Consider the following 26,851-nt stretch of genomic DNA (forward strand, 5'->3'; position numbering starts at 1 on the left):
AAACAAGTGTGCCTTTGCCCAAAAAAGGTTGAAAAATACTGGTTTAGAGGCGGTAGGTAAACACCATGAATAGTGGCAGGCCCGGCGCCCCCTGCAGGCCAGGCATCGGGTGTACACAGTTCACATTTGCTGTTTAGTTTTAGTGGAAATCCAGTTAAGAGACTTCAGATTCCTATTGGTCTGTTTGGATATTTTGTAGTAAGGCTACTCTTAGTATGTTCTCAGAAACAACCATGCCTCAATTGGGCTTAGCGTCATACAGACACAGGCATTTGTCAAAACCTGTTGCAGGGAGCCCTGCAGATCTGTGCAACCACCTTACGTAAGTTTTTTCTCTCCCCAAAATGGAATGGAACCAACTTTAGAGCGTTAGTTACTGCAGCGAATGCTGGAGCACTGAGGGTGATGGCACCGCTGCCTGCAGCTTCCTTTGCAAAGCGTGGAAACAAAAGATGACTGATGAGGGAGAGAGTGGTAGAGCGGACACGGGGGAGGGTTGGCGGTGGTCAGATCTGGGAGCTGTGCGGATGTTTACCTGAGGGTCAGCTTTTCCAGGTGACTGGAAATGTTCATAATAAAACGTTGGGAGGAAACCCAGCCATGAGGCTGTATGTGAAGGGGTGAGAGCGCAGTCTCTAGAAGTTTCTTTCTAGCTTAAGCATCCAGTCTCGTGTTCTGGCTAGCTGTGTGGTGGGAAGACTCAGCCTCGCCTGGGTTATCTGTTCATTGTGGATAAAGACTAGACTTAGCACAAACCTTATCCCAGAGAAAGCTCCTAGCACACACTGATGGTGATTTTACAGTGCGAAGGAGGTGATGTTGGTGAATGAGCGACCAATGAGGGCCTGCTGTGTGCCCGCAGTGTCATTGGTCATTTTCAGGAGCAGGAGGTGACTGCACTCTGCATCACTCTGACTGCGTGTGCCCTCAGGAGAAGCTGTCACATGGGAGATGGCTACAGCGGCTGCGCTGACTTGGCCAGAACCCGCCCTGGCTCCGTGGGTGTCCGTTGGCCGGGTGTCTCCTCTGAACTGGAAGGGCCTTCAGCGAGGGTGGCATCAGCTTTGTTAGTTCCCAGTGTTCCCAGTCCAGACTCATGCCTTTGATCCTCAGAATGGCTCCCTGTGACCGACTCGGCGTTTCCTCTTCTGGGATGATTCTGTTTTCTGCCTTTTGGCCAAGTTTCCCGGGGAATTCTAGGGCAGCAAGATTCCCTCCCCGCAGCCTAATCATGTTTGTGCAGCACGTCAGCCCGTTCACTGCACTGGAGGCAACGAGAGGGGTAGGACCTGGGAGAGGCTGTGGGTGACACCAGCCCCGGGGAGGGAGGGGCATTCCTAGTCTGCGGAGGTGCCAGCTACCTCTCAGGTCTGGCATGCCGCTGGAAACGGGCGGGGAGAAGGGAGTGAAAACTGGTGTTGCAGGAGAGGGGTATAGAACAAACACTGCTGCGTTCGGGAGAGAGCGTGCCCTCATGGGTCGGAGTAGACGTACACGCTGGCTTCCCAGCTACAGGGATGAGATGTCACCTTGACCGGTGTCTGTTCCGAGCCCGTCTGCCTGCAAACCACGGCTCTGAGGCTGACCACGTTCTCTTCTCTTTGTGGCTCCTCTGGCCTTTGTGCTCCTCTGCTTGCCCCCACACTTTCCCTTCTCACTGTGCGTTTTCTAAACATTTATTCTAGCATTCGGGTTTTTCAGTATTTATCTCTCTCTCTCCTCCATTGGATTGTAAGTTGCCGAAGCGCAATGACTATGACTTCTTTACTCTTGGAGTTCCCACAGAGTAACTACTCAGTAGATGTCCTAAAAAGGTGCTGCATTGCTCTGTGGTGCGGACTCCCAGGACAGCAGGGCAGGGGCCTGCAGGTCCCGCAGGAACAGAGTCCCTCCCTCAGCGCAGCGAGATGGTCAAGGCTGAGACAGAAAGAACAGTTAAGTATTCAAGCTAAACTGCTGTGGATAAATGTCTACGTTTACCTTACATTTTAAACTCATTTTTATGACAACACGTGATCATTGCAACAGACATCTAAGCCATTACTGACCGAGGCCTGGCCCTTGCTCCCAGCCCCCCATGGTAATTTCAGGTCAGCTTTATTAATTCATTTAGAATTCCTGGTGACTCTATTCACAGATGAATTTATTTTTAAAAAATATTAATCACTAAGATTTAAATGTGAGCGTTTTCATATATAAAGATATACTTAATCATGGCTAATGGATGTGCAGCATTATGTTATTTCACTGTATTATTACAATTCACATAAAATTTATTTTCCAGTCCTGAGTGTGGAAGTGCTGCTGGACGTGGATGTGTTCGGGTTTCCCTGCGGTGATTGCACCGCAGTGAGAAGCCTCCTCCTGTACGTGGATTGCTCCGCCAGGAGGTTTCTGTGCGCTCTGGCCCACCGTCCTCCTGACTGTCTCCTCACAGCCTAGGCGCTTCCCAGCCATCCTGCGCTTCTCGGGAGCAAGGAACGGGCGCCCAGTCCTGATCCTTGATTTGCACGAGGCTCCAGAGGCTGTGAGGGTTTTGAATATATCCTGCATTTGGGAAGCCGGACAGATACCCGGCCTCTGTGACCGGGTCTCTCTGAAGAGCAGAGCTGCTTAGAGTGGCTGGGGTCCTGTGGGTGGGGTCTGGGCTCAGTGCTCCTGGGGGGTGGAGTCTGGGCTCAGGCTGAGGGCTCCTGGGGGGTGGGGTCTGGGCTCAGTGCTCCTGGGGGGTGGAGTCTGGGCTCAGGCTGAGGGCTCCTGGGGGGTGGGGTCTGGGCTTAGACTGAGGGCTCCTGGGGGGTGGGGTCTGGGCTCAGACTGAGGGCTCCTGGTGGGGGGGGTGGCTGAGGGCTCAGGGCTCCCAGGCTTAGAGTGAGGTTGTGCCTGACTGAGCCCATGTTTCTGGGAGAGTCTGCATCCACTAGAGTAGAGACTTGGCTGCAGGGAACAGCTGTGTCACCAGGGCTCAGCCACCTGCCGAGGAGCCCTTGGCAAAACCTGCCCATGGGCAGCTGGAGGGTCCGCCCTGGCCACAGGAGGAGAGTCCGGAGGAAAGGGAGAGGGGCGGTCATATGTGAGAACACCCCTCCCCTCAATAAGGCCAGATGGAGGAGTTGGCTTAAATGAGAGAAAATAGGGAGAAGAGAAGATTCCTAATGAAGAGGGTAGGAGACCTCAGAATGTTAGTTATATGGCTGTGAAAGTGAAAGAAACATTTAAATCCGGGTGCAGCCAGGAAATGCTTATTTTTCATGCATTTTACATTTCAGTCATTCCTGTCAGCTCTGAAAATAAAAGCATCATGCACTGTCTTCCCATGTCAGTCCTGGCGTCACCACTGTCCTTCCTCTGTTCATCGCTGGCTGAGATGGCAGGAGGTCCCCTTTTCTGTCTCTGTTGTCATGTAGCTTCCACACACCAGCCGCGCCAGGAGGGTCTGCCCAGCGAGCTGCCCAGCGTCTGCCACCCCGTGTGAGCACAGCTCCGGGTTAGCCCGGGCCATGGCTCACTCTAGCTCTGCTTCCTAATTGAACCTTGCCGGAATGCACCTTTGGTTTGAAAATCAGAAAAAAAGACTTTTTTTAGACCTGGCTATCTTTTATCCTTTCCCTTCCATCGGACCACAAAATCCTGTAGAGATGCCTTGGTGTTCACAAATGCTTTCATCTTCCGTGGCCGTTGAAGTTACAGATGTTACACATATGTTTGTATCCTTCCTATAATCTGTATAAAAACATAGTGGAGATTTGTTCTGGAAATTTATTTAGTAAAAACTTGTTGTTGTTGTTGGTTTTTTTTTGCTGAAAAATTGTCATTATTTTCAAGTGACTTCCTTTGAAAGGTTGGGGTAACATCTGTGGTTGCAGTCTTATACAATAGCATTAGATTCTTGGATTAGCTGGAAATGCTTTAGTTTAAGGTCACATGGCTATTGCTGCCCTCAATGTTGGGATTTTCTATCCTTAATCTTTCTTATGGAAATAGATATTTTAATTTAATAGGCAAAATGTAAGATTGGTTTGTTAGTATTAAACTATAGAAAGATTAAGATATTGAACCCTTCTAGAGGTAATTTTTATCTAGCCTTAAAAATTTCATTACCAATGGAGTATTAATGATTACAAATCTAATTAATGACACCAGAGAGAGAGTCAGAAAAGTAGGTTAATTTAGGAATTTCTTATAGGAACTAAAAATTTTAAAAATTACCTTGAAAACAAAAGCATATTTTGTGTTAAGATAATATTATCTTTGTTATAATTAATAAACTGCTCACAGTGCCATTTTCCTATGGAATCAGTTGGCTGCCATGTTTAATAAGAAATTTAAGATTTAAAACTCCAGTGAAAAGCCTCATCCATAAAGGATCCCTTAATGTGAAACAGCGTCTCCCTGGACAGCTTCCTGTTTGTCACAAAACCACTGTGTTCCGCATGAGCAATTCATGCCGTGATGGGCGGCAGTCAGGTGGGGCCCGGGGTCTCTCATCCCAATTCAACCGGCACGTGGCCGAGGAGGGAGCAGTGGATCCTCCTGTTCTGTGTGTTTGACACTCTGACCCAGGGAGCCCATGTCAGACATGTTGAAAGTGGAAATTATGGTTTTAGTCTCAGAGGTGCCACTGGGCATTTGGAGTCACTGCAGTATCATCTCATTATCTCAGTCCCAGTGACAGGTCACAGCTCCGGGACCGAGAGTCGGTCTACAGGGGGTCCACAGTAACGACAAAGAATTGTAAGGGGATCCTGGGTCCTAATGAGAGCACAGAAGTAGCTTATTTTCCTTGGGAAACTGGCTCTTAGGCCTCTGCTAGCATCTGATGGATGGGTCTTCTTTTCCATGTTCATCTTTCTGTGGTAGCTTCTGACTCTTGATTCACACTCCCCTTCTCCTTGCCTTACAGGAATAGGCAAATCTGACATACATTTTAACTTTCTCGATTAAGAATGCTATCAAACCTTATGAGCGCCATTCTAGAAATTACACCATGCAATTTTGCTGAAAACTGGATATTCCAATTTTACTGCCGTCAGTGAACCGTAGAAACCAGTTTCCCCAGCAGTTCCAGTGTTATTGACTCAAAATCGATGGTCATATGTTGCTATGTCAGTGTAGATAACGCTGCATTTTGCATTTAGGAAAGAATTGTATTTTTGAAGAGAGCAGTGCTGAAGAGATCCAGTTCGGTAATACAGGTATTCGATCCTTCACCAAACCTTTTGTTCTATGGCCCCAAACTATGCCTTGTGAACAATATTTTGTCATCTCTAAAAGGCAAAGTGAACCAGCTGTGCCAAGCATGCCAAATTAAAGGCATTTCTTATTTACTCTTTTTAGCTTGTGCTTTCCTTAATGAATTTAATGTTTTTTCCTTTTTTAGGTTTAATAATGCTTCCAAGAATGTTTATTAGCCAGCATGGGACGTGCAGACTATAAAAATTGCTATAAAGCTGTATTTTTGTAATTAAAATACAATAATGACAGGTGTTATGGTAAAAATGAGAGGAAAATGTTTGAGAAAGCATTGTTCCAATGCACTAATAGAGCTAAGCGAGACCATGTATGGGGTGTTTCCGTTTCTAGATAAATGGCTGTAAATACTGTTCTCTTAGCTGACAGTATTCGAGGGCTTTCGATATCTATATAAGTTTATCAAATATATCAAATATATTTTAACGTGCCTTTTCTCCTAAAACACACAGTTAGTGATAGTAATCGGGGCCCGGTCACACCTGGTGGAGGCCAGACACGAACACAGCCGTGTGTCGGGACGGCGTAGGGAGGTCGCAGTGAAGGGCACATGCACGGGTTCGGCTTCTCTGAGAGCATGGTGAGACGTGTGGATCCGAGGCGGCCAGGCCCGGGGGATGGGCGTGTTCCTAGTGCACAGACAGGTGCCGCCCTCTCCACACTGAGCCCAGTGGAGAGGAGGCCTGATTCCCGGGCTCTTTTTATCTTGTTCTCTTAAAGCACGTGAAGCCATCAGTGCATAAACATATTATGCATTCAGGCAAAACCCGGGACTTTTTTTAACTTGTTATCTTAAAGCCTGTGAAGCCATCAGTGCAAAAAAGTTTATGCATTCAGACAAAACTGGAATTTCACCTATGGGGTATTCTTTTGTCATTCTCTTTGGGCCCAGGGAGGTAACATTGAAAAACACCTAGACATTTGTATGAGTTTTGCAATAATTCAGATCATGAAATAAAATAGGCATTAACGCCATTAAGTGCAAATCAACCTGGTAAGGACTGAATGAGAAGACTGGTTCCTGTTCAGTAGGACCTGGCCACTGCCCTGCACTTCCAGCCCCGTGAGGAGATACCGCCTGAGTTAAAGTTCTGCCTGTGTGTTCTTCCAGCACTTGCTTTGCTTTGGGCTGCTGACCTGCAGGACTGTTTGCCTTCGAGGCCTGCCCAGAGGAGATGATTGAAGTGATTGCTTTGGGCCTGCAGTGTACGCTGCAGAAGATGAACTGGGTAGTTTCCTCTGCCTTTTTCTGTTTGCTGACTGAGTGTATGGCTTCACGTGTTTGAAGGGGTTGCTTAGATTCCCAAAAGGGTGACATGGAGTCCTTTGACCTGTGGTCACATGCTAACATGTAATGGCGACACTTGATTGAGACTGCAGTGTTTTATTTGTCTTGGTGCTGAGTGCCTGAAGCTGATCTAATCACGCCTCAATCACGCCCCTGTGGGGCCAGTTAACAATGCCCAATCAGACATTCCGTCTGGCTTTCAAGTTTAGCTGCTAGAAAGCTTGAGAGGCAAGCATCTTTTTCCGGATGACAAGGCAACGCAATACTCATCCTTTTAAATGAACATGAAGAGATCACAATTAAAATGTTGAGACAGCAGAAAGCGTTTGCCATTTGATGACATCAAAAGAAATACCTTCCTATATACCACTCTTTTGGTTAATTGCTGAAAATAATTATAATGATAATACATATCATATTTTGGCTATTTTTTAAATGTGCCAGGTGTTGACATAAGCACTGTACCTAGTGTATTTTGTTTACTTTTTTACATCATCCTAACATATTGTATTATGACCATTTTACAGATGGGTATGCTGCTTTACCCCTCTGAGCCTCAGTCTCCTTCTCCACGAAGGAAGTTACAGGCAGAGCTGGACGTTGTCCTGCGGGGGTGTTTAATTCCAGAGCCCTTGCTTACACTGCTGTTCTTTAACTAATTAGCACAAATATGCCAATACATTCCTTTTACTGGTTTCCTTTCCTGGTGCATTTCTGGTAATAAGCATCAATTGTAGCTTGTCTTCCACTCTTCGATAGGAACCAGTTTATTCTAAAACATGGTTGGCTGATGCTCTGATGGCTCATTTCCAAGGCAGGATCTGTTGTCAGTAGATATAGACTGCAGCAAAGAAAGAGCTTTGTTGCTGCTGAGAGAAGGTGAGCCCTGGTTTTCCCAGTGTAAGCAAGGATGACCAGCCAGCAGAGGCAATGAACTTGAATAAGCTCACCGCATCAGGTGAAGTGACTGTCCTCCCCAACGTCTATGGCCTCCCCCGGAGCTCCTGCTGCCTTCATGGTGAAAATTCGGCGCTCCCTGTGTTGGGCCTTTGCGTGCTTGCCTGTGAGTAACGGCAGCGGAAGTCCTGGCTGAGAGAGCCAACACTTCTGCAGCTTTACATGAATCGTGCCATGTACCAACAATTTCTGTTTTACCTTCTTCGCCCAAGGGGAAATAATAACCCTTTTGAGCCTTTACATATACAGAGGCAATAAATGGACTAATTGACTGTGGCAATAGTTTTCCATTAAGCATATGAGTTTTTAGGCTCTTGGGGTAAAATAATCACACAAGTTGTGTCATTTAATTTTTAAAACAATCTTCATCATCATTTCACATTCAAGTAAAGTCTCAGAGATGTTAAGTAACTTGGCCAACATCACACAGCTGAGTAAGGGATGATGGCCAGATTGAAACCCTTGTCTGCAGATTCTAAACCTTAGAGAGGCTTGTCAGACTTATGTTCTCTGACTAGATGAGTATGAGTCCCACAGATTGCCAGCTGTGGCCCGGGGTGGGTACTGTTTGGCTGATGAACATATTTCATTGGGGGACGGCCTTTTCTTTTCTTGACGGTTGGGGAGGGGAGAGTTGCTGTCTGCTAAGGCCTGGCTGCTTCACTCCCCCCCGGCTTTCCTGCCTGGCCCATAAAGACCCCCGGGCTAATGACTCTGGCCTAAGTGTCAGGAACAGGCAGCTCACTCTCCTGTTGAGTGCAGAACGAAGATTCCACAACCACTTCTCCCCGGGATGCTTTGTGACCCTGCCAACACTTTAAATCATTGCTTGCTTTTAGTTTGAATCTATTTCCTCTCCTCCCACCCAGCCCTGTCAATATACAGAGCAACTGCTCAGAAAACTGTTCGTTTCCAAGAATACAGTTATCACGTCCTTCCTTTGCATTTTGTCCCTGAACCTTCCCTTTTGTAACCCTGTCTTTCCTTTGACATCCCAGGTGACTGACAGGTCGTCAGCTTCTCTGGCTGGCCGCTGGTGCCTCTACGCCGGGAGAGTGTCATCACACAGGAATTAAAACCTCAGCCTGGGCCAAAACCTGTTTGGCTCAGTGGGTAGAGCATTGCCCTGTGGACTGAGGGGTCCCAGGTTCAATTCAGGGCAAGGGCATGCACCTTGGTTGCAGGTACATCCCCAGTGAGGGGTGTGCAGGAGGCAGCTAGCTGGTCGATGTTTCTGGCTCTCTGTCCCTCTCCCTTCCTCTCTGTGAAAAATCAATAAAATATTTATTTTTTTAAAACCTCAGCCTGGGCTTGCTCAGCGCCTTGACACTCACATACCTTGCTTTCCCTTGGGGATGGTCCAGTATCAGATTAAATTGGTGAAGAAACGTAAGTGTCCTCGATAAACAGACGTGGGAGTGGCACACTGATGTTTTTTCAAGTTCCTTATTGCCTTCATTTTCAAAGTTGGTTGGGGAGAGCTTTTACCAGTGTTGGAAGTTACATGTCATTACCATGTTCCTTGTTGCTTAAAAAATCATTTAAAATCAACTACTCACTCTGAATTTTCTTTTTCTTTTTCAGATGCAAAAGAAGTAGTCTTAAAAGCCCAGATCTTAGCTGGAGGAAGAGGAAAAGGTGTCTTCAGCAGCGGTTTGAAAGGCGGCGTTCATTTAACCAAAGAGTAAGTCTGGGCATTTTCATCCCCGTCTGGGCCCACAGGTGTGGAAGGTCTTGCTGCTGATGGACAGGAGCACCAGTGGGAAGGCGGGGTGCAAGGTGGAGCTGGAGCTGGCTCAGAGAGGGGACAGAGTCAGGAAGACGCTGGCAACGCCCCTTTCCTTCTGCTCCACAAAAGGGTTTTCTTCACTTGGTGACCCTTTAGGAACGTTTCTGCAAACCAATTTTAACCTCATCTATACAGTGTGACTCTTCTTTGTGTATTTTTATACGCTGCTTCTCCCCTGGACTGCCACGTTTCATTCCAAAGCTGGCAGTGCCGCCACTCACACATCAAGCTCTGCTGGCTGGACAGCGCTCCTGTTGCAGACCCGCAGCGGCTGCCACCACCAGGTTTCCTGCCTCCTGTCTGGGCAGCCCAGGCTCCCTCCACTGGCCCCCAGCTCTGAACACAGCCTCTGGGTTCCCAAACTTTCATGTTCACATGCTTCTTACCCTCACCTGACCCCCCGCTGGCCAGTACCTTCCAAATTACCCGCCCTCAAGTCTCTGTTATTCAACTCTCATCTAACCAGTGTGTTTCAGCCTTGTCTCTTTACTATGACTATCATTTATTGGGGGGGGGGGGGATGTAATAGGGGGTATCTTTCTCCCTCCCTCCCTCCCTCCCTCATTCCCTCTCTCCCTCCCTCATTCCCTCCCTCCCTCCCTCCCTCATTCCCTCCCTCCCTCCCTTATTCCCTCCCCCCTTCCTTATTCCCTCCCTCCCTCCCTCCCTCATTCCCTCCCTCCCTCCCTCATTCCCTCCCCCCTTCCTTATTCCCTCCCTCCCTCCCTCCCTCATTCCCTCCCCCCCTTCCTTATTCCCTCCCTCCCTCCCTCCCTCCCTCCCTCCCTCCCTCATTTCCTCCCTCCCTCATTCCCTCCCTCCCTTTGATTTGTATTTTTGAACAGAAAGCCCCATGGACCCGGGCATGGAGGTGTGCCCTGCACATGTGGAGATGAGAATTTAACATGGACTCTGCTTTAAAATTACTTTCAACAGAGACATTGATTTTCTTTTCTTTCTCTCTTTCTCTTAGCCCTAAAGTTGTGAGACAGTTGGCTAAACAGATGATCGGGTATAACCTGACAACGAAACAAACTCCAAAAGAAGGTGTGAAAGTTAATAAGGTAATAGGAATGCTTCTGGTCATTTTCAGTGTGTGTGTGTTAAAAAAAGAAAGCCGCATTTCAGTTTTGGCAGAATCTAATTAATGCACTTTGGCAATGCGCCATATTATTTTTAAACCTCATGTAATCTGTTTAGTATGTAGTATGACTTTGAGGAGAAAGAAAAAGTGTGTGTAACAGCATGTTCTTCATTAGCCTCAGCATGTAGTGAAAGTCGCCAACCCTGTGTGAGCCACAGGCCACGCTCCCGCCCGGAGTGCAGAGCGAGGGGCCCTCCTAGTGCTGGGTCAGGGCCCCGCCTGCTGAGAGGAACTGTCTCCCAGGTGACAGTTCCCACCGCCCATGTGTGTGCTTGGGGAAACTGAGGCGGCGCATGCTGGTTTTACTTTTCAGAGAGAGTTGAGTGGAAAGTTTTTGACATGATCAACAAGAAAATCACCAGCTTGTGGTTCTTGTGCCACGAGAGAGTCTCCTCCCAAGGGGCCTTGGAGCTGGAGGGAGGCTGGGTGCTGAGATCCTGACTCTCCCTCGGACATGGCCTTGCTGATGCTCAGATGCGCTCACAGAGCGGGTCTGCCCTTCTCCCCTTCCACCGCCTCTCCCGTAGCTGCCAGAACTGGTTCACATGCAAGCGCGTTGTTTTTGCTGGTTTCGTTCAGCCTGGCACACTACGTTTATTCCTTCTAAAGCTGCCTGGGAGCCGTTACAAACATGCACCTTCTTCAACATTTGTCCACAGAGGGCACGATTAGTATTTTGGTTTAAAAAATTTGTAGTTCTTTATGGCTAGGAGGATTTTTACATTAGAGTTTGTGGTTCTTTTAAAAAGCATATAAAAACACATAAAGAACAGTCACACTGTATGGATGAGCTTAAAATTAGTTTTTAGTAAGGTTCCTAAAATACCGGTGGTAAGTTCACTCTTGTAATTTGAATCATTACCAGGAAACTACTAGAGTGATCTATTTTTTTTAGTAGTTTTTTTTGTTTCCCCTGATTGCAAAAGTGACTAACGTATGTAAAAATTCCAGTAGTACAGAAATAATAAAAATTAGAAGTAAAGATTCCTTGTATTGTCACCACCCAGAAATAATTGTCATACATTATTTCAGTCTTTCTCCTCTGTAAAGTGTCTTACCTCTTTTCTGTAACAATAACATTTCATATGCTCTAAGGAACATGCATTTTCTTTTTACTTACGGAACCGTGGACATCAGTCAGAATCTCAGATTATTTTAGGTTTCTCAGTTTCTTTGAGAAGTTATTTCCACACATTCATACCTCTGTATCCATAGGGTGTTTCTCTGAAGCTGTGCCTCTGGGTTAGAGGCTGTTCTGTGAGGTAGCTAGTGCCGGGAGCTGAGAAGCTGTGTGTGCTCTGGGCCGCAGGGCCAGGAGGGGAGCGCCAGCACGGAGCACACGCTCGTCTTACCCGACCCCGGTGTGTTGCCGGGAGCCTGTGCACTGGCAGTCCTCTGGCCACAGTCCGAGCAGCAAACCGAAACCAGCTCAGCATCCAGTTAGGGTCAAGCACGTTTCAAAGCTTTCTGTACCAGAGACAGCACAGAAAGGCTGCACTGGTGGTGTGCAGGTGTCAGACACAGAGCTTTTCTGAAATGTATCCATTAGTAACTGAGCTGCTATTGGAATGAGTTGTTAAAGCTCCATTTCCATCTCTCTGTTACAGTTCCTAAAATATTCTAACATCCTGGTCATAAGATGGCATAGTAATGTACAGAATTGGCCTTTATATAAAATTTATTGATTTATCTGTTGATAATCATCGTCACTTTCCTGGGGAAGTTCCTAAAGACCAAGCAAGTGTGTGTGAGCCAGCAGGGGTCTTCACACACAGATCTGATGGAATCAGGAGCACACCTGCCCACACTTTACAGGAATAAGTATAGAACTCCTGAAGGACAGGTACCCTAAAGTTGTAAAGTTGTGTTGCTTCTAAGAATAGCTCCTGAAAGTCACTAAATTTGTTCATAGACAAGCTCTGTGTTAGGAAGTGAACTTTTAATTAAATAGTCCCAGGTAATCCCAGTACCATATGCCAAGAAGCATTATATATATATATATATATATATATATACACACACACACACACACACACACTCTAATAAAAGAATAATAAGCAAATTAACCATCACTCTGCCACGCCCACAACCCACACCAGCAGCCAATCAGGAGTGAGTATGCAAATGCAAATTAACACCAAGATAGCTGCAGCCACACAGTGAGCAGGAGGCTTGGGTTTCCTTGGTAATGAGGAAACCAAGCTTTTAGCAACCCTGGCTGGTCTAGGCCTCCACTCAAGGCTACAAAGTTTCGATTATAAAGGATAAATAAATCCCAATGAAAATGGTGGCAGCCACGGAGCTGGAGAGAGCAGGAGGCTTGAGTTGCCCCAGTGATGGAGGAAGCCAAGCTTCTTCCTCTGCTCACAGCTACAAAGTTTCCATTATAGAATATAAATAAATCCCAACAGAAATGGCTGCTGCCACCGAGCAAGCAGGAAGCTTGCCTTTGCTCAAGGCTATAAAATTTCAATTATAGAAGATAAATAAATCCCAACTACCAGGGCCTCCACTTGGGTCATCAGTGGGTGTGGCTGGCTGCAAACCCCCACAGGCCCCTCGCCCAGGCCACCCCACACCCCAAGGCAACCCCCACCCTGATCTTGGACACCCTTCAGGGCAAACCAGCTGGTCCCCAACTGTGCACCAGGCCTCTGTCCTATCTAATAAAAGAGAAATATTCAAATTAACCATCACCCCAACACACAAGTTGACTGCCCCCATGTGGACACAAGATGGCCTCCACAGATGGCCAGCAGGGGAGGTCAGTTTGGAGGGACTAGGTCTACAAGGGAGACCAATTGGGGGTTATCAAACCTGAAAGGGAGGGCTGTTAGGGGTGACCAGGCTAGCAGAGGAGAGAAGTTGAGGGCAACAGGGCCTGCAGGGAAGGACAGTTGGGGGGACCCAAGCCTGCAGGTGAGGGAAGTTAGGGGTGACCAGGCTTGCAGGGGACAGTAGTTAGGAGTGACCAGGCCTGCAGGGGAGGACAGTTAGGGGCAAGTAGGCTGGCAGGGGAGCAGTTGGACATCAATCAGGCTGGCAGGGGAGTGGTTAGGGGGTGATCAGGCTGATAGGCAGAAGCAGTTAGGAGCAATCAGGATGGCAGGCAGGCGAACAGTTGGGAGCCAGCAGTTCTGTATTGTGAGAGGGATCCCCTACTGGGATTGGGCCTAAATGGGCAGTCAGACATCCCTCAAGGGGTCCTAGATTTGAGAGGGTGCAGGCTGGGCTGAGGGACACATCCCCCCATGCAGGAGTTTTGTGTACCGGGCCTCTAGTATATATATATATATATATATATATATATATATATATATATACATACATATATATATATATATATATATATACATATATATATATATGTGTGTGTATATATATATATATATATATATATATATACACACACACACACACACACACACACACATACACACACAGGCCTAAGCAACTATATGACCAATCGACTGAATGACCATTTGCTATGTCACACATTGATCACTAGGGAGCAGACACTCAACACTGGAGCTGCCCCCTGGTGGTCATTGTGCTCTCACGGCTGGCCAACCTCTGGTGGTCCCTCACCTCAACCCACTGGCCCTGTTTGCTACCCAGGCCAAGGTATCCCATCCGTGCATGAATTCGTGCACTGGGACGCTTGTGTACTCATAAGCTACCATTTGTCACAAGAGAATTGGGATGAAGCCTCTGCTAAGGTACTTTATTTTTAACTGGACACAAATTAAATAAAAATTTGAAAAATAATTCTATATCCATTACATTGCAGCTTTTTAGATCACCATAAACGGGATGGGGCAAGAGTAGGTTTACAGTTGTAAGTACGGGGAACAGTTTTAAAATCCTGATTATTTATTAATTGTTGTATTATTTTCCATACAAACTGCTGTACTCCTACTTTTGCCCCACCCTGTATTTGCCGCATGTCAGGTAACATGGAACTTAGTGTGTTTCTGGCATCTGGGTAGCTAGAAACGAATGCTACTTAACCTGTAACTTCCTTTGTGCAACTTATTATTCAAGAACTTTTAGGAAAAGCAATGCAAGTACTTTCATTATTTCCACTCCTGAGACTCATTTTGAATGAAAGTTCCTATTTTCTTTTAAAAATCTTCCAAGACGTCTCTTACTATTCTTTTTGTAAGTTGATACAGCCTTTCTCTCCAGGGCAGTTTGAGAGTACTTATCAAAATTTTCCATACGAAGAATCTGATACCTAGCCATTTTCCTTTTAGGTACACTATCTGCAAGGCACTCAAACAAATGAGCAAGGATATACACACAAAAATATTCACCAATGGAGCACTGTAGAAAAATTGAAGCCCATGTAAATGTCTGTCACTAGGGTTGTGGTTAAATACATATTGACATATAAGTACATAATCATAATGGCCTTGGAAAGATGTCTGAGTTGTAGAAAATTAAAAGCAAGAAGAAAGAAAGGCATTGGAGCACATATAGTATGTCTGCGTGTGCAGGGTCATTCCACAGCGGCAACACTTGCAGGTGCCCAGATAAAAGGCCACAAAGGTAGCGGTGGTTTCCCGGCTGTGGCTGCTGTGTGGCGCTGTTAAGGTTGCCACAGCCCTGGACGCCCCACTTGTCTGCTGCCCAGTCATGTATGGGCAGCTCTTCGGAGTATCAGTGCCAGGTGGTCTCGTGGCCAGGCTGGCTGCTGGGGCTGGGGCGGATGTGTGCCGCTGCTTTCATTGTCTCGTGTAGTTCCTTCCGGTGTCATTAGCATTGATTTTGAACAGGAAATACATTTGTCATTTAAAGAAAGTAAAAATTGAAATACAAATGCAGTGAACCAAGAGACGGAGTACACAAACCTAGGAAGCATCGAGCACACTGGGAAAAGAACTCTTTGCCAACCAGACTGGGTTTTGCACCAGAGCAACTTGGGAAAAAGCAGAGTGGTCATACAGCTGTGCTGTTCGAGTCTCAAATGACAATAGTAGCTGCTCGCCTGGAGTCTTCGTAAGTGGCAGGATTCTCGAGGAAGGAGACAAGATTAAAGTGGGAAGGTCCTTGAGGCCAACCACGACCTGTCACTTGAGCACGTTGACAGGATCAGTTAGGGGGAGGGATGAGCGTGTCACACGCCCAGAGCAGAGCCAGCGTGTCCTGGAAGCTAAGGCGCCGGGTTCAGAGGCCTATAAAGGAAGCTGTTTCACATGTGAGGCAAGTCTGTTAGATTTCCAAGTGGAAACTTGGAAACTCATCTGCCTTTCCTTCCTCCAACCTGGCAGGTGATGGTCGCTGAAGCCTTGAACATTTCCAGGGAGACCTACTTTGCGATTCTGATGGACCGGTCCTGCAACGGCCCCGTGCTGGTGGGCAGCCCCCAGGGGGGCATGGACATCGAAGAGGTGGCGGCTTCAAGTCCAGAACTTATTTTTAAGGTATGCTCAGGTTTCTGGCTATTCTGTGTTCATCAATGGTTGTTGTAGAAGCTGTTAAATATTTAATGTGGAGTCTGAGGCTGCTGGTCATACATCTCTCTCTGGGGTTGAAGGCCTGAGGATGTCAAGAGCTTTTTCTCAATAGCCATCCAGTTGAGAGTCACTATGCAAGGTCTTTTTCTTTGCTTTCCTCGCCCTCCCTCCCTTCTTCCCTCCTTCCTGCCTTTTCTTCCTCCCTTGTTCCTTTCCATCCAACCTGTCCCAAGAATTAATCAGTGGGAGCAGACTGTGCTGTCTCCACTTCCTTTTTGTTCTCTTTGCCCACTTAACAGTATATGATTAGAAAAGCTGCAAGGAGACCAGATGTAAGCTGGAGGTTGCCTGGATTTCTTCCAACAGCATCAATGTCAAGCAGAATCCTTCAAAAGCCCAGATTCTTTGTTTCTTTCAATCCTTTAAGTCTTCTTCCTTTTACTGATATCAAGATTAGTTTATAGCCCTGGCTGGTATCACTCATTGTTAGATCACCGAAGGCCAAGAGCATGTGCCTGGGTCGCAGGTTAAGTCCCCGGCCCAGGTCAGGGCGCGTGCAGGAGGCAGCCAAAGGATGTGCCTGTCACATCCATTAGTTTCCAGATAAAAATGTCTGAGGCAAAGTCCCAACTAGCCAGCAAGTTCCCCAAGATCTCTAAGTTCTTAGTATTAGGAAAATCACATTAAGATTTCTAGCATAAATATTATTTCATTTAGAAAGTGATTTTGTTTTCCTTCAAAAAGTGGGACATTTATTTCTTGAACTTCTTTGTATAAAGCACTGATATTGTAGTTCGGTGATTGTTTTAGACTATTTTTACCAATGTTACCTATTAAGTTAACTGCCTGGGACGTTAAATGGAAACTTTACAGGCTGACTTCCATGTAGGTTTCCCCCATTTTTCAAAGTAGAGCTCGCCTGTGACACCATTTGTAAGCTGAAATGCTGGGAAGTGAAGCAGAATTTACCTTAGGAGGAAGCCCAGGGCGCACAGACCCATTTCCGGTGATGGAGGCTGGATGTGGGCATGGTCCCGGGAAGGAGTTGGCAGGGCCCTTTCGCTGCCCAGGATTGCTGCCCCCAGGACTGCAGCAAACAAGCACTGAGCACTATTTTTAATTTTGCCATTTTTTTGAAAAGCAGAAATCCTCTTTAGAATTTTTTGGTTAACAAAAAACAGATAAAAGGGAAGGGGCAAAGCAGACTTTTGAAAAGGGTGGGGTACCTAGTTGGTGGGATTTAAAACAAGCCATTCCTGCCCTGGCCGGTGTGGCTCCATTGGATGGGCATCATCCCATGCACTGAAAGGCGACTGGTTTGACCCCTCTCTAGGGCACCTGCATGGGTTGCAGGCTCGATCCCTGGTAGGAGGCGTGCAGGAGGCAGATCGATGTTGCGCTCTCACATGGATGTTTCTCTCTCCATCTTTATTCCTCTCTCTCTAAAAAGCAATAAACATATTTTTAAAAACCGCACAAGCCATTGCATTTACTGAGAGCATATGTGAAATAATGTTCGTTTGTGAGCAGTTCCTAGTGTCTAGGAGAGAATGGCACGTGTAAAGCTGAAGCATTCATCATTTTCATCATTGATACATTACATGTTAAGCTAATGTTTTATCTGTGTGACAAGCTCTGACCTTAGCAGCAGCTTTAGGCTGGAGAAACCTTACTCTGGAAGCCTTCCAAATGACGGCGTAAAAATTAACTGACTAAATGTTCGTCAATGCCATCTGTGTAGTAATTAAAAGTGAAACTGGCATCCGATTGTCTTGTCAGCATGCCCCCTGAAGAAGCACAGTTTCTGGAAAGGCTGTTTTATAGATGGTCTGCCAATTAAAACCTGCCACATAGGCAGCTGCAGGGGCCCCACTCAGAGATCTCTGGGAAGGTGTCTCACTTTCATCTCTCATTTGCAAATAAAAGGGAAGCTCCGGTCTTTTGAGGTTGTCTTCTCACTTGACTGTCTGAATTTTGTTTATTTTATTCATCTTTCACCAGGAGCAGATTGACATTATGGAAGGGATAAAGGACAGTCAAGCTCAGCGGATGGCAGAAAATTTGGGCTTCCATGGGCACTTGAAAAACAAGGTACCTGAGCTATTGGAGGCCATTGTGTCTGACTTGTTTCAGAAAACATTGGAGAACTTGCTTATTTGTCTTCAATTACTCAGAAACAAGATAGGTTACTATATTTTTCCATGCAGCTGTTTATGAAGAAAATATTTCTCTGGTGTTCCAAAAGAGGTTGTTTATGGGGTGTGTGTGTGTGTGTGTGTGTGTGTGTGTGTGTTGCCTGCAGACATATACACTTTGTTATGAATGTTAGTCTCGGTCTTTTTTATAGCTCGCAGTTCCAGGCCATGAATTATAATCGGCAGCACAGTGATTAGAAGGACAGGCTGTATTCTCAGACAAATCTGAGTTTGGACCCTACATTGCTATGCAACATGTGAGCACGTGTGTGATCCAGCCCATCTGAATGTCAGTGCATCAAGTGGGATGATGAAATTCTGAGAGGGTTATTGCAAGGACTGGGTACTCTGATGTGTGCAAGTGCTAATTCAGCCCCGACAGGTAAGTTATTATTGTTACTACTGGCACACATAGCTGACCGGTATGCTTTCACAGCTACTAGCCATTTGAGATGAGTATGCATGGCATGAAGGTGATATTTCACTGAGAACAACTTAAAACATGCCAATTTAGTAATTACATCTCTAAACATCAGAGACAGACAAATTGGCCTCCGAGGTGCGAAGGGAAAGTCTGTCTTGAGCATCACAGCCCTGCACTGCCCTTGGGCAGCCTAACTGCTTGCCTTCATAACCAGCTTCCTGGTCCCACAGCTAAGTCAGGAGGACTTAGTGGCTATTTTTAACTTCTTCATTACTAAGATCCTGTGTGTGTGTGTGTGTGTGTGTGTGTGTGTGTGTGTGTTTATGTATATGTGCATGTCTGTTTTCTCTCTAGGGCTCCAGGATAATTACAGAACATTTTCTTTCATTTAGTTGGGTAGTATTCCTTAAACAAACAAACAAACAAACAAACAAAAAAACCATGGTATTGCACTTTTTTCTTATCTTTACTTTTTCTTTTGACTGATTCTATTTCTGGATATTTAATAGTGACAATACGGCAAATCATAGAGAGTGAAGCAGAATAAAACTTCTATAAGTATGTGTATGTTCCAAGACATCGTTCACAACCACCTGAAATCTGCCTGAATGGGAGTTCTATTGTACAACTAGAGAATTAAAGAGGAAAAGCACATTGAGTCTGGTAGAAGGGGCAGAGGCATGGAACAGGCTGGTCTGACACCCACGTGTTGTGTTATTCTAATCTGGAGTGATATCTTGGCTGTGGAGGCTTCCTGTGAGGAACAAGGGGTCGCAGGCCCATATCAGACCCCCGGGCCAGGGTTTCATAACTGGAAAGAGAAGTTTCTATAACTTTGGACTGCAGAAACCAACAGGGATTGTGGCTGAATGACACAGAGGCTGCTGCAGCCCCAGGCAGTTCCTTTTAAAGGGCTGGCACACACCCTCACATGCTCTGAGCTCCAGCACTAGAGCAATGGTTTAGGAGAATTCAGGGACATATAGGGAGGAGCTGGATTGTCTGGCATCTGAACAAGAATTCGGGGGATTGATTCTCCCAGACAAAGGTGCTCATAGGTGTCATTGTTCCTATGCTGAGACCTCCTCCATCGCTGAGCTGACTGACAGCCATATCTGAGTTTCCATCAGCATGACTCATAGCTACCTCTGCCCTGTAGATTCCCTGAGACACTGCCCCATCCAATTTGCAGCCCCACCCAAGCTGTTTGCAGCTGCTTTTCCATGTGAATGGCCTGTCCTACTTCAGGCTTCAGACTTTTCTAAAATCTCACAAACATTGCGAGCATCACTGTGCTTCATACCTATAAGAGGTCCAAGACCTGGGGCTAGCAGCAGCCTGCCTTGCTTCACAGCTTGGCCTTACCTGGATATTTCCAAGCCCAACATAAAAAGCAGCCACCTGCAGATTGCTCTGTAGCTCCTATCAGATGGCCCCAGGCAATGACTGACCGTGCACCTCCTGAGAGACCTCAGAGCTAGTATAATGGTGGACAGTTTCAGACCCTACCAGATTACAACTCTACACATGCACAAGTGACACACTCAAGGGGCTGACTCAGTGAGCACCAAAGCCCCATTGAAGCAAGTCCTGTTCCATAGGCTTGTTTTCTGCACAGCAGCTCCTCCACTATAGTTTCAGCTTGTCCTAACAGCCAGTTAGCATGAGGTCAACTCCTCCCAGTGAAGCCAACAGCAATCAAGGCTCAACTACAAGACTGTACACAGAGCCCACACAGGGTCCACCTAGAATGCCCAGCTCAGATGACTAGGGAGACTGGCCACTGGGCCTTACAGGACACCTATTATATAAAGTTACTCTTTCAATTCCAGGAGACATAGCAGCTCTACCTAATACATAGAAACACACAGGGATGCAGCCAAAATGCAGAGACAAAGAAACATGTCACAAATGAAAGAACAGAAGAAATCGCCAGAAAAAAGAACTAAATGAAATGCAAGCAAGCAAACTGCTAAATAACAGAGTTCAAAACAGTGTTTATAAGGATGCTCAAATATCTTAATGAGAGCTTCAAGGGATTTAGTGAGAATTTCAAAGATATGAAAAAGGACCAGCAGAAATTAATCATACACTAACTGAAATAAAGAATAATTTACAGAGATTCAACAGTAGAGTAGAAGATTCCAAGTATCAAATCAAGGATTTGGAATATGAGGGAACAAAAAACACCCAATCAGAAGAGCCAAAAGAAAAAAGAATATAAAAATAAGATAGTGTAAGGAGCCTCTGGGATAATTTCAAGGGTACCAACATTCGCATTATGGAGGTGCCAGAAGAAGAGAGAGAACAAGTTATTGAAAACCTGTTTGAAGAAATAATGACAGGAAACTTCCCCTACCTGGTGAAAGAAATAGATTTACAAGTTGAGGGGGCCCAGAGAGTCACAAACAAGAGGAACCCAACACATGTATTGGTGAGGATGCCCTCTTGGTGGGAATGCAGACTGGTGCAGCCACTGTGGAAGACAGTATGGTCTTCCAAAAAAAATAAAAATGGAACTGCCATAAGACCCAGTGATTTATAGGAATATATCTGAAGAAACCTGAGATATTGATTCAATGGAAAATATGTACATTCCAGTATTATTTCTAGCTAGTGACCTGGTGCGCAAAATCACGTGGCCCTGCTCACCCACGTGTGCCTCACCCACCCACCTGCCACTCTGCCTTGACACCCTAACCTCACCACCCAGAGCTTTAGGAATAAGGCGTGCCTCAGAATAAGGCATGTCTCCAAGCCCAGCTGGTGCTCCCTGTCGTTCTTGCCACACGATTTCATCATGCTTCCTCCCTGCTCAAAACATGTTTATATTTAAAGAATGTGCAATTTGTACAAGGATATACAATTACTATAGACAACATTATGGTGATTACCATAGAGCAGTGTTTCCCAAAGTGTGGCACGCGTACCCCCAGGGGTACAGGAAGAGTTTGGTGGGGTATGTGTTGCACCGGAGTTTGGTGGGGATATGCACTGTACCGTGCTTAGCTGCGCCTAATTCTACGTTCTCATGAGTACAAGGGGTACTCAGCGTTACGAAAATTATAGAAGGGGTACACATATGTCAAATGTTTGGGAAACACTGCCATAGAGGAAGGGGGTGAGGGGAAGAGAGGAATGGGAGATGGTAGAGGAGGATAAAGGAGAGGTAAAAGTGAAGGAAGGAGTCTTGACTTTGGGTGATGAACACACAATACAATATACAGACATGTATTATAAAATTGTACATCTGAAATCTATATAGTTTTAGTAACCAATGTCACCCAAGTAAATTGAATGAAATTTTTAAGAAGTTAAAGAGAGGAGAGCATTTATTTGAAGATGGGAAGAAAGGTTGCATTGGAAAACAAATATTTAGGCGGCCAAAGGGGACAGGGTCATCTGTGTCTAAACCTCAGGAGAAGTTGTAGTCAGGATTCAGAGAACAGTTAGAGGAGCTAGTTGTTATTTTGAGGCTGGCAAGACGCCAAGGTGGTGAAAGGGCTCTGCTGGCTGGCTCTTGGGTAAGGGCTACAGCTGTTGGTTTTCTCTCTTGGGAATGAAGCCATAGTTGTATTATTTATTGATTGAGTGACTCCTTGTGTGGCAGGCTCACTGGAGCTCCGCTCTTATAGCCACTGTGTTCCAGCTGCCTGCCCTCAGTAAGTGCTGTGTGCTCAGTGCCCTGGTTCTGTGCCCATTCCCCTTGGCTGCTCTGTGGTGCCGTTAGCCATGTACAGTCGCCTTTGCTGGGCCCTAAACTGTGCACAAGACTTCCGGTTTCTCGTTGCTGTATGGCTAGAAATGTGCTTTGCAGATGTATGAAGCATGTATGAAGTGCCCAAGAAGCAGCTGTCATATATGTGGATCAGTGACGTAGCACGTCTGGGATGCTTCTGTGAAGAGATGCTTCGGGGCCAGCAGCAGGTGGCTGTGAGGGCAGAGGACAGATCTGGAGGGGCCAAATCTGCTGGCCACATAATTTCAAAGCTCAGGAGGAGAACATAACAGAGTTCTACAGAAGGCAATGATAGTGTTGTGTACTTCTTAAGACACTGCATTCCTCCCTAAAGGCGTTATAAGAGAAAATTAGGTTATTTATGGCTGTTAAAGGTCTGAATCTTGTTTTCCCAATGCCCCAAACAACTTAGGTTTTAAGTGAGTTACAGTGAAAGGAAGATGAACATGCAAGTTCTCTGGGGTCATTAGTAGCTAATTGTCATCTTTCTTAATTACATTTTTAATTCACATTATTTCTTATTTCATTGCTGACTACAAGAAAGACTTTGTATCCTCACTTGCTCAGCAAAAGTGGAGGGAGCACTGAGCGGGTGCTGCCCCCCCGCGGGGCCTGGGCACAGAGAGGGTGAGTCCCACCACCCTCAGGCTCAGTGGGCTGTGGAGGCCGCACCTGAGGAGGGAAAACACTTTAAATGACGATCAGTTTCTGGTCCTTTGATAAAGAAATGGTAATCTTAGAGACCCTGCGGATTCAGTAAGACTGAAAGTTTCTTAAGTTTCATCTAGGAGGTGGTGTAGGCGTTTGGAGGAGGCACCTCAACTCATGGGTGAACAGCATATAAAATGATTATCTATAAATTTAGTTATGTCTGTCCTGTGACTCAAGCCTGATTTCTCTAAAAGCTGATGTAAGTTCTAATAAAAATAAGTATCACCTTGCATCATAACCCCCACGTAAGTGTTCTGGTGGAAATCCACTTCAGCAAGAATGGGTTGAAAAGACTAAGCCATGAAAAGCAGAACAGGACCCAAATCCACAAGTCCCTCACCTGTGTCTTAGTTATCATCTGTTCTACTAGTTTCTGAAGCACTGCCGCCATGAAGCGTCACCTCCTGCCTCTGGGATTGAAGCGGAGGAAATGACCCAGTGGCCACGTGAGAACCCACACGGACCCCCAGCGTGGTTTGTGCTCCACTAGCCTTAGGGACCATGAGTGAATGCGCGTGATATTCCTTTCTGGAAGGCAAGAAAGGTAGTTACTTTTTTTTAAAACTTGTCAAAACGTTTTGAAGACACGTATAAATCGCCATGGTATGAAGCATATGTCCTCAAGGATATTTGAATTTAAGCATTTTAACTTTCTAATTGTTTGTTGCAACCTTAACTTTCAGGTTGTAACCAGCAACCTTAAAATAACATTAATTGGTGGCCTAGGGAAAGAAAACACCTTCCCTGCATAATATGTGATGACCCAAATTCCACTATCACATTTCCAACCTGGCTGATGGGACAGTCCTCGGCAGAATGGTTTCTCTGACTCGTGTTTGTTTCTTTAAATCTGAGCACATTCACAAAGCAGGGGAGCTAACCTCAACTTGCCACAGTCCTGCCATTTCCTGTTTTAACCTGGTCACACCGACTACCTGCCCAACCTTGTAGTCAGTTAGCATTGCCTCAGAATAAGGCGTGTCTCCAAGCCCGGCTGGTGCTGCCTGTCGATCGTACAACAATTTCATCATGCTTCCTCCCTGCTCAAAACATGTTTTATTTCAAGAATATGCAATTTGTACAAGAATATACAATTACAGAGTGGAGGACCCCCGCCCCCATAAATGCTCTGTAAATGTATAATTGCAGTGGCATTAAGTGCAGAAAATCCAGGCTGCTTCCAACCTCGGGTGATAGGCTTAGGGAGCTTTGCAGCGACCCAGGTGCCCCTTGGTACACGAGTGGATAAATAAAGTATGATGTGCGTGTATGCAGTGGAAGATGGGTCAGCCTTGAAAAAGCAGATCATGACGTGCTGAGCCTTGAGAACATCAGCCTGGCATTGGGGGCTGGTGAAAAGATGAAGGATGAAGCAAAGAAAAACCCCATAGACACAGACAACAGCATGTGGTCACCAGAGGGATTGGGGTGGGAGAGGTAGAAGAGGGCAAAGCGGGGATAAGTGGTGATGGGAGGAGACTTGACGTGGGGTGGTGAACACAGCACAATGTTTAGATCACATGTGTCAAACACAAGGCCCGCGGGCCAAACCCGTCCCACCAGGCCTTGCAATGTGGCCCGCACCGCGCTGTCATCACTGCACTCCGCTGCGTTTCTATCACAATGACAGTTTATGACTGTTCAGTAAACCATTCGGGCCGCGATTTAGGCTGGATTTTAGATTTTGGCCCCTTCTCTGATTGAGTTCGACACCCCTAGTTTAGATGATGCTTTATAGACGTGTGCACCTGAAACCTATATAATTTAATTAGACAATTCCCCACAACACGATAAAATAAAAACAACAAACACAAAAGAAATTAGCCAGTCACAAAAAGACAAATTGATAAATTCTCTTTATGTGTGCATATGGATAGTGAAGTCCTGGTGACAGAAGGTGATTGTTGGTTCTCAGGCAGGGAGTGGGGAGAATGGGCAATTACTACGCATCAGGTACGGACTTTCAGTTTTGCTGGATGGAATGTTCTGGAGCTTGGTTGCACAAAAATGTAAATATCCTTGAAAATACGGAACTGTACATCCACAAATGGCTGAGCCCATGAATTTTATGGTGTGTGTGTTTTTAAAAAGGGAAGGCTTTAAAGCAGCTGAGATAAGATCTTATATGTTTATGCACCAGCAGTCCTTCCTCTCATGTTGTTTCTCTTCATTGTAAACCACTGCTTACGCGGTGCCTGCTGAGTGCCGCCGGGCGGAGGCAGTGCCAGTGCAGGGCCTGCTGCGGGGTCCTGACAGGCAGCGAGCGTCTCCAGGACTCGCCGATGGCTTAGAAAAACCGTAAAGGCACAAAACACAGTCAAGAGTGTGTTGCTTACCAGCTCACTCAAATAAAATCTAAAGTTTGGACTTTAAAAAAATAAACACTAAATAAAGGAAATTTTAAAGAGCCTTTGAAAAAATAATGGAGGATTGTTTCAACACTCGAAGCGGGACCAGCCATTGTACATTGACACAAAGCCGGACGCTATAGAAGAGAAGAGTGGCATCGCTATCAATTTCCATGTGGCAGAAGTGACAGCAATACGGACAAAAGATAAAGGAGAAAAGTACTTGCAATTGATATGAGATAATGAGGTAATTTCTTTCATGTAAAAACACCTTCATGTAAAGTAATAAGAAAAAGAGTAAAATTTCAACAGAAAAAATGGGCAGAATTCACAGAAAAGGAAATACAAATGTCTCCTAAGCTCATAGAATAATACCACATTCCCTCCTTAATAAGAGACATTCCAGTTAAAACTGCGCGTGGGAGACGCTTTGCCCATGGCACACTGGGCGCTCCTGGGAGCTGGTGGCTGTGGTTAGGACACTCCGAGGAGCTGGTTTGAGGGAGGGGAATTAGTGGCAGCTCTTACCAAGAACAATTTACGGTAGTCTTTTATTATTAAAATGCCCACATTCCTCTTTGTTCCAATTTCAACAAGTTTCCCTACAGGTGTTTAATCACCCGTATGATGTACATGCAAATACAGGTGAGGAGGCATTTGGAGGGATGTCAAACTATTGGAAGCCAAGGAACCATTAGTAAGGAGCCATGTTAAAGGAGTTATGATACATCCACACAATGAGTATTATGCAGCCATTTCAGAGAATAAGATTGCTCTGTTTGTGTTGCTGATGACGGCTCTTTAAAATCTATTAAAGACAGAAGGTATAGACCCCATTTTTTTTTTTTTTCCCCGTAAAAACAATGAGGGAGGAATGTGCCTGCTGGCATGTGCATAGAATCCAGCATGGCACCCACAGGTCAGGTGGCTGTGGGCCGGTATGGTGGGCCCTGAAGTCAGAGCAGGAGATGCTGCCCAGGGCAGAGAGAGGGGAAGAGATACCCCAGCTTTGTGTGTCTCCCCCCCACACACACACACATCCTGGCTCCCACTGCTGCCTCCCATTGCTGGGCTGAGCCCAAGAGCCTTGGACACTCAGCCTGCTAGAGCCATCCCCCGATGTACAGAGGAGAGAGGGGGGAAGGAGGAAAGCCACCTGTGTTTCTGAGGACAAATGACGCAGGGCTGGGACCACCAGCAAAACTGCAGCAAAGGGGACACCACGGCCAGGAATGAGCCCGAGCCCAGAGGGACTGGTGACTGCCACTCGCGTGGTCCTAGCCTTGCTGTGAGGTGTTCCCAGGCTGTGCATGTGCAGGCGTGAGCTCTCCAGGTAGTTTGCCCATTCCTGTGGTCCCCGAGCCCGGGCACTGGTGCCAGGGTGCTGAGACTCAGCGGTGCAGACATCCTGGTTGAGAAGCATGAATGAGGGGGTGGACTCAGCAGAGTTGCGGAGCCTGAAGTCGGCACCACCACTGGGAAATGGGACTTCTGCTCTCTGGCCTGCCCGTGGGCGCGCTGTTTGCAGCTGAATGGCGCTGCTCACT

At 46.2% G+C, this 26,851-nt stretch overlaps 1 protein-coding gene across 2 annotated transcripts in view; it reads left to right on the forward strand.

Annotated features, from left to right (window-relative positions):
- Positions 1 to 26,851, forward strand: part of SUCLG2 (succinate-CoA ligase GDP-forming subunit beta) — a 209,927-nt gene that overhangs the window by 102,319 nt on the left and 80,757 nt on the right. For both annotated transcript variants that reach the window (XM_036430579.2, XM_045578946.1), the window contains exons 3-6: positions 9,080 to 9,179; positions 10,258 to 10,348; positions 15,702 to 15,854; positions 17,889 to 17,978. In XM_036430579.2, coding sequence (XP_036286472.1) covers positions 9,080 to 9,179; positions 10,258 to 10,348; positions 15,702 to 15,854; positions 17,889 to 17,978 — 434 coding nt within the window. The remainder of the gene's footprint in view (positions 1 to 9,079; positions 9,180 to 10,257; positions 10,349 to 15,701; positions 15,855 to 17,888; positions 17,979 to 26,851) is intronic.

This window comes from Pipistrellus kuhlii, unplaced genomic scaffold (assembly GCF_014108245.1).
Source record: "Pipistrellus kuhlii isolate mPipKuh1 unplaced genomic scaffold, mPipKuh1.p scaffold_m20_p_11, whole genome shotgun sequence".
Lineage (NCBI taxonomy): Eukaryota > Metazoa > Chordata > Mammalia > Chiroptera > Vespertilionidae > Pipistrellus > Pipistrellus kuhlii.